The sequence below is a fragment of the Marmota monax genome, unplaced genomic scaffold (assembly GCF_021218885.2).
Source record: "Marmota monax isolate L192 unplaced genomic scaffold, Marmota_monax_Labrador192_F-V1.1 WCK01_AAM20220418_F8-fsc00042, whole genome shotgun sequence".
NCBI lineage: Eukaryota > Metazoa > Chordata > Mammalia > Rodentia > Sciuridae > Marmota > Marmota monax.
This window is the reverse complement of record NW_026693008.1, coordinates 13,948,246-13,954,590: the sequence shown is the minus strand read 5'-3', so window position 1 is coordinate 13,954,590 and position 6,345 is coordinate 13,948,246. Positions and strand designations below refer to the sequence as shown.

The 6,345-nt window shown below is 46.3% G+C and overlaps 1 protein-coding gene across 1 annotated transcript; it reads right to left on the bottom strand.

Moving 5' to 3' along the window:
- Positions 1–3,307: 3,307 nt before the first annotated feature.
- LOC131424471 (uncharacterized) lies at positions 3,308–6,132 on the bottom strand. Its single transcript, XM_058582067.1, has 2 exons — positions 5,811–6,132; positions 3,308–3,581 (listed from the first exon to the last, which is right to left on the bottom strand). Exons 1-2 carry the CDS (start codon positions 5,973–5,975, stop codon positions 3,393–3,395), a joined length of 354 nt encoding a protein of 117 aa, XP_058438050.1. The 5' UTR covers positions 5,976–6,132; the 3' UTR covers positions 3,308–3,392.
- Between the last annotated feature and the right edge of the window lie 213 nt (positions 6,133–6,345).

Here is a 6,345-nt window from a genome sequence, read left to right as displayed (position 1 = left end):
CCTACCATCTTTTTTTTTTTTCAAATAAAGTTTAATTGGAACACAGTCAAGTCCACCTTGTTTTATATTGTCGTCCATGGCTGCCTCTGCACTGCAACAGCATTGTTGAATAGTTGGGCTTTGGGACCTAGTGGGGATAGAGGAGGGTACCACGATGCTCTGATTAAACAAGGTGTACCAACGCATGAGCATTTTGGTTTTGCAAAGAGCTATGCACAGAGATGACTATTTGGGCTCCCTATGCCCAAGGCCTCCCCCATCCCCTGTTACAGAGGATGAACTCAGGGGCACTCTACCACTGGGCAACACCCTTGGCCCTTTTAATTTTTTATTTTGAGACAGGGTCTCACTAAGTTGCCCAGGCTGGCCTTGAACTTTCAATCCTATTGCTTTAGCAAGCGGAGTAGCTGGGATTATAGGAGTGTGCCACCATACTTAGCTATGCCCTGAGGCCTTTTAAGCTGTGAAAGGCTATGGGCATCAACATCCAATGGACTTGCATGGACCTTTACATGATCTGGGATTCTGCAAAAGACCACTTACCAAGAAAAAGAGGAAGGACCATCAACACGGTCCCAGTAGCCAAGCTTAGCTGAATTGTGTCCCTCCACAAAGGCTGTTGAAGTCCTAACCACCAGTACCTCAGAATGTGACCTATTTGGAAATAGGGTCAGTGCAGATGTGATTAGGAAAGAGATCATACAGGAGTAGGTTGAGCCCTAATCCAACATGGCAGATGTCCTTATAAGACAGCCATGTGGTCCAGAGTGGTGGCGCACACCTGTAATCCCAGTGGCTAGGGAGGCTGAGGCAGGAGGATTGTGAGTTGAAAGCCAGCCTCAGCAAAAATGAGGTGTTAAGCAACTCAGTGAGACCCTGTCTCTAAATGAAATACAAAATATGACTGGAAATGTGGCACACTGGTTGAGTGCCCCTGAGTTCAACCCCCCAGTATCCCCTTCCTCCCCAAAAAAGACAGCCATGTGAAGACAGACCACAGATAGACCATTATGTGATATGAAGGGGTCAGAGAGATGCAGCTTCAAGCCAAGGAACATTAAAGATTGCCAGCAAACCACCAGAGGCTAGGGATGCAAGGAAGCATCCCCTACAGGTTTTAGAGGGAACATGGCCCTGCGGACACCTTGGTTTTCCAGAACTATGATATAATGATTTTTTGTGGTTTTGAGACACTCAGGTTGCAGTAGCCTGAGGAAACTAATTCAGGAGATAACTGAATTTAGGATGGTGACTGTGTCTCAAATCCATCCTCAGAAGAGCATGAGAAAAAGATTAACATTAAACAGGGATGAGAGGTGGGAGGGAAAGGGAGAGAGAAGGGAAATTGCATGGAAATGGAAGGAGACCCTCATTGTTATACAAAATTACATATAAGAGGATGTGAGGGGAAAGGGAAAAAAACAAGGGAGAGAAATAAATTACAGTAGATGGGGTAGAGAGAGAAGATGGGAGGGGAGGGGAGGGGGGATAGTAGAGGATAGGAAAGATAGCAGAATACAACAGTCACTAGTATGGCAATATGTAAAAACGTGGATGTGTAACCGAAGTGATTCTGCAATCTGTATACGGGGTAAAAATGGGAGTTCATAACCCACTTGAATCAAATGTATGAAATATGATATGTCAAGAGCTTTATAATGTTTTGAACAACCAATAAAAAACAAAAAAAAAAAAATCCATCCTCAGGGAAGGGACAGGCTAGAGGTTTGGGAATCTTTTCTCCTCTTTTTCTGGGCACACAGTGTTATGGTTTGGATCTGGAATGTCTCATGAGTTAAAGACTTTGGTCCTATGGACACAATGTCCAGAAGTGGGGCTTTTGGGAAGTGACTGGATCATGAGGACTAAAATCTAAACAGTGGATTAATAATTTGAATGGATTATTGGGAGACAGTGGAAACTATAAGCAGTCACATAGTTGGAGGAAGTTGGCTATGGGGGGGTGTCCTTGAGACTATAATTTGTCCCCCACCCCTTCTTTTTTTCTCCTCTTTCTTTCTTTTATTTATTTGTTTATTTTTAATTTTGGTTCTAGGGGTTGAACTTTTAACTCAGGGGCATTCGACCGCTGAGACACATCCCCAGCCCTATTTTGTATTTTATTTAGAGACAGGGTGTCACTGAGTTGCTTAGTTGCTTAGTGAACTCATCCTCCTGCCTCAGCCTCCTGAGCCGCTAGGATTACAGGCGTGCATCACCACACCCAGCCTCCTCCTCCTTTCTCTCTCTCTCTCTCTCTCTCTCTCTCTCTCTCTCTCTCTCTCTCTCTCTCTCCTTTCCTGCCTTCCAGCTGCCATATGCTGAGAGGTTTCGTCCACCACTCCCTTCCACCATAGTGTTTGTATCTTGGAGCCAGCCAACCACGTACTGAAACCTCCAAAACTATGATCCAAAATTAACCTTTTTTTTTTTCAAGTTCTTTTTCTTAAGTATTTGTCACAGGGACAAAAGGCTGACTGAAACACAATTATAGACCAATCCAGGCTTCTTCTCACCTAGAAGTCATGTGACTTGTTCTCACCAATAGAATGTTAGAGGACATAGCATTTGTCAGTTCCAGGAGAAGGCCAAGGTGGTTAAGACTGAGTGCATGTCTCTACACTCCATGTTTCCTTGTCCCCCAGTTGGATGTAGAGGACTCTGGGAAGGATTCTGAGGCCCTAGGCAATGGCCAAGACAGCAGACGAGGGAAGCCTTTCCTAGATCAGCATCTGGACCCTTGTCCACCGAACATCAAATTGGATTACGGTGTAAAAAATACATCTTTATTGGTTTTAACAACTGGGATTTAGGAGCTTTTTGTTATAGCAGTGAGGCTATAACAACCTGACTAATGCAGGCTCCTGGGTGTGAGAGAAACAGTAAGAAGAAATGAAAACTATTTCTTCACTAAACTGTGGGATACACTGGGATAGAGCAACTCTGATTTGGATCCCTACAACGGACTGTAGAGAAATAAAAAGCATGGAGCTATTCACACACACATCCCCATTAGCACCTTAAGGACTTGGTGAGCCCCTCCCCCACCCCCAGGTGTGCTGATAGAGCACAGTGAGACTCTGTTGATTCCCCAAGAAATGAGCACCAGTGCCCAGGCCTTATTGATGATGGTAGGGTATGGGCAGGTCTGCAAGGAGTGAAGGTCTGCAAGCACAGACAAGAACCTGTGGGGTTAGGGGGGGTCAACTGTACATCCCAGAGGTCCATCTGCATTAGAGCCACACTCATGCCCATCCACACATAACCAGGGAGGTAGGGCTTAGCAAAAGGCAGAGTGAAGGGCAGGGTTAGCTGGTAGCATGTCCCCTGGAGGATCCAGATAGATCAAGGAGGAAGGAAAGTAGCAGCTGAGGGCCCTTCCCCAGCCAACTTCACATGAGCTGGTCTGTTCGCCGTGGTAAATGGAAGATGCTACTTTTGAGGTAAAATGTCTTTGCAATGGTCTGGGTCCTGGCATACGGAGATGTTGTGAAGTTCTTCATGGCATCCCCTGGAACACAGCAGAGACCTGGGTGACCAGGGTTCACCATCCTCCCGCCAGCACCACCCCACCCAAAGAACTGGGGGCCAGCAGAGATATAGTGTAACAACTATGGAAATACTTCTGTCACTTAGGAATAGTCACTGCCCTCTTATGCTTCCTGACCTCTATCCCAGGCCTCCCTATGATCCAATAACTGAAGGCTAATACCTCAGATAGCATGAGAACCCCAAGATCCTGCTTTGGCACCATGAACAGAATTTTCGCTGATGGATAACATTGACGTCATGCCAATGGTTAACTTATTGGACCCCTCTCCTCACTCCAATCCATCATCACATTTCTCCCATTATCAGGGATACCCCACTCATCCCAGTGCTCCATAGTAAGAGCTCTGATGTCTGATCCAAGGCCAAATTGGCTCCCAAATGCCTGTAAGCTGTAAATACTGCCTCTTGAGTCAACAATAATACCAGATATCATTTATTCAGCACTTACTATGTGCCAGGCACTAAACTGACACTTTATAAGTATACAAGGGCATTTTGTGTCTGACCTAGTTGGAGCCCAGACAATGCCTTCAACTCCTCTTCCCTGTGTCTATTTGTATCCACTAGTTGATGTAGTTCCTAACTGTGGTAGGAAGGGGAGAAGTAGTCTATCATCTCTTCTCCAACTCATCCATGAACTGGACTTGGGTACGGGGTGTGAGGCCAGGGGCTTACAGAATGATCCAGTGATTCTGGCCGCAACTGTGGGCTTAAGTAGAACCCCTAGAGAGGTAAACAATCTCTCTACCTCTGCCTAGAAACTGAAATTGCCTTAGAACTCAGGGAGCATCCAAGATCAGGCCTTCTGATGTGGGTATTGGCACTCCAGTGATTGGGTTGCAGAATGTCCAATTACGTTGGAAATGCAAATAGCTAGTGACTAGGGAGGCTGAGGCAGGAGGATCACAAGTTTGAGGCTGGCCTCAGGAACTAAGTGAGACCCTGTCTGAAAATAAAAAATAAAGAAGGCCCGAGGATGTGGCTTAGTGGCAGAGCTCTCCTAAATTCAATCCCTAGTACCAAAAAAAAAAAAAAAAACATGCAGATAAACATGACTCAATTTTTATTAGAGTTGTCATGCAGTATTTAGGATATACTTGCACTAAAAAAGGTTCAGCTATCTGAAATTCAGATGAGACCAGGTATTCTGCATTTTTATTTGCTAGAGCTGGTGACCTTTCACTGGCATTGGCTTCACAGGCTGTGGATATGGACCCAGGGACTAGAGCAGAAGAGGAAGATGTTGCACAATACTTAAAACAGAGACCAACTGTGAACGCAGGCAGTCAGGCCCTTCCTCCAGAAGTCCTGTGAAGTACATCCTATCCCAGGACTCAGCTCCCATGTCCTTTCCCCAGAAAGCCATCTACCAGGACAGTACCCTTAGCCACAACCTCTACATCCTCAGTTAACTCCTCTTAACAGCCTTAGACACTACAAGTGTGGTCTCCAAAGCAGCAGCTGCAGCATCTGAGAACTTGTTAGAAATGCAGAATCTTCTCCCATAGCCCCTCCACTTATTGGATCAGAACATGCCTTTTAACAAGACTGCACTGATGACCTCATGCACAGTAAAGATCCAAAAGTGTCACTTTGCAGCATGGACCTCACTGCCTGACCTACATTGTGTTATCTATTTGTGGCCTGACCCCTTCGAGTGCAGATTCTGGTCTAATCTTGCTCTCTGATATATTCCCAGGAACAAAAGTTCCTGACACATACTCAATAAACATTTGTTGAATGAAAGAATGAATGAAGCCAGGCGTGGTGGTGCACACCGGTAATCCCAGTAGCTCCGGAGGCTGAGACAGGAGGTTTGAGAGTTCAAAGCCAGCCTTAGAAATGGCAAAGCATTAAGCAACTCAGTCAGACCCTGTTTCCAAATAAAATACATAAAAGGGTTGGGGAATGTGGCTTGTAGTCGAGTGCTCCTGAGTTCAATTCCTGGTACTAAAAAAAAAAAAAAAAAAATGAATGACTGAAACAGAAGTCAAACCAAAGTCTCCTAATTTCAAACTGAGTCATTTTTCAGACCTAGTTTTTGTTTGTTTGTTTGTTTTTGTACCAGGGATTGAACCCAGGGCCACTTAACCACTGAGCCACATCCCCAGTCCTTTTTTATATTTTATTAGAGACAGGGTCTTGTTGAGTTGCTTAGTTGTAGCACAGAGCTTATGCTTCCAGGCCCTGTCTGGCCCAGAACCTTATCTATCTTCAGGGCATGTCTAGGGGTGGTGCCTAGCACAGTGCTCTGCTACTGGGGCTGATCTGAAGGGGGCCTGCTTGGGCTGTTTTTTGGCCCTGGTCCCCTTCTTCAGGAACTTGTGGCCATAGTGGATATTCCAGGCAACCCGGGCAGCAGTCTCTTTTTGGATGTGCTCTTGCCAGCAGGCCTGGTTCTGGGAGAATGACACTTCCCTCATGGCTGGGGAGGGTCAGGGAGGGAAGAAAGAAAGATTCTTCCCATAGTTCTGGGGCCTGTGTTTGAGTAGCTGGTGTCAGTCTCCAAGGAAACGTGTAGCCAATGAGGGCTGGGTTGACAAGGCCCCATTGGAGAGGAGGGGCTGGGCTGGTGAGGGGACTCTGGCCACCCACAGGCAGAAGCACAGAGCAGGCTAGAAAAAGGAGCAGAGCCTGGCTACATAGGCTCACCCCAGGGTATCTGGCAAGGAGCCTTGTTCTTCCCCCAAAGGTCTCAGGCCCAGGCCTTCACCTCATGCCCAGAGTCCCCAAGAGGTGGATGGGGAGCCAGGGCCTCTATTCCTTGCAGCAAACCTTGATGTACATCTACTA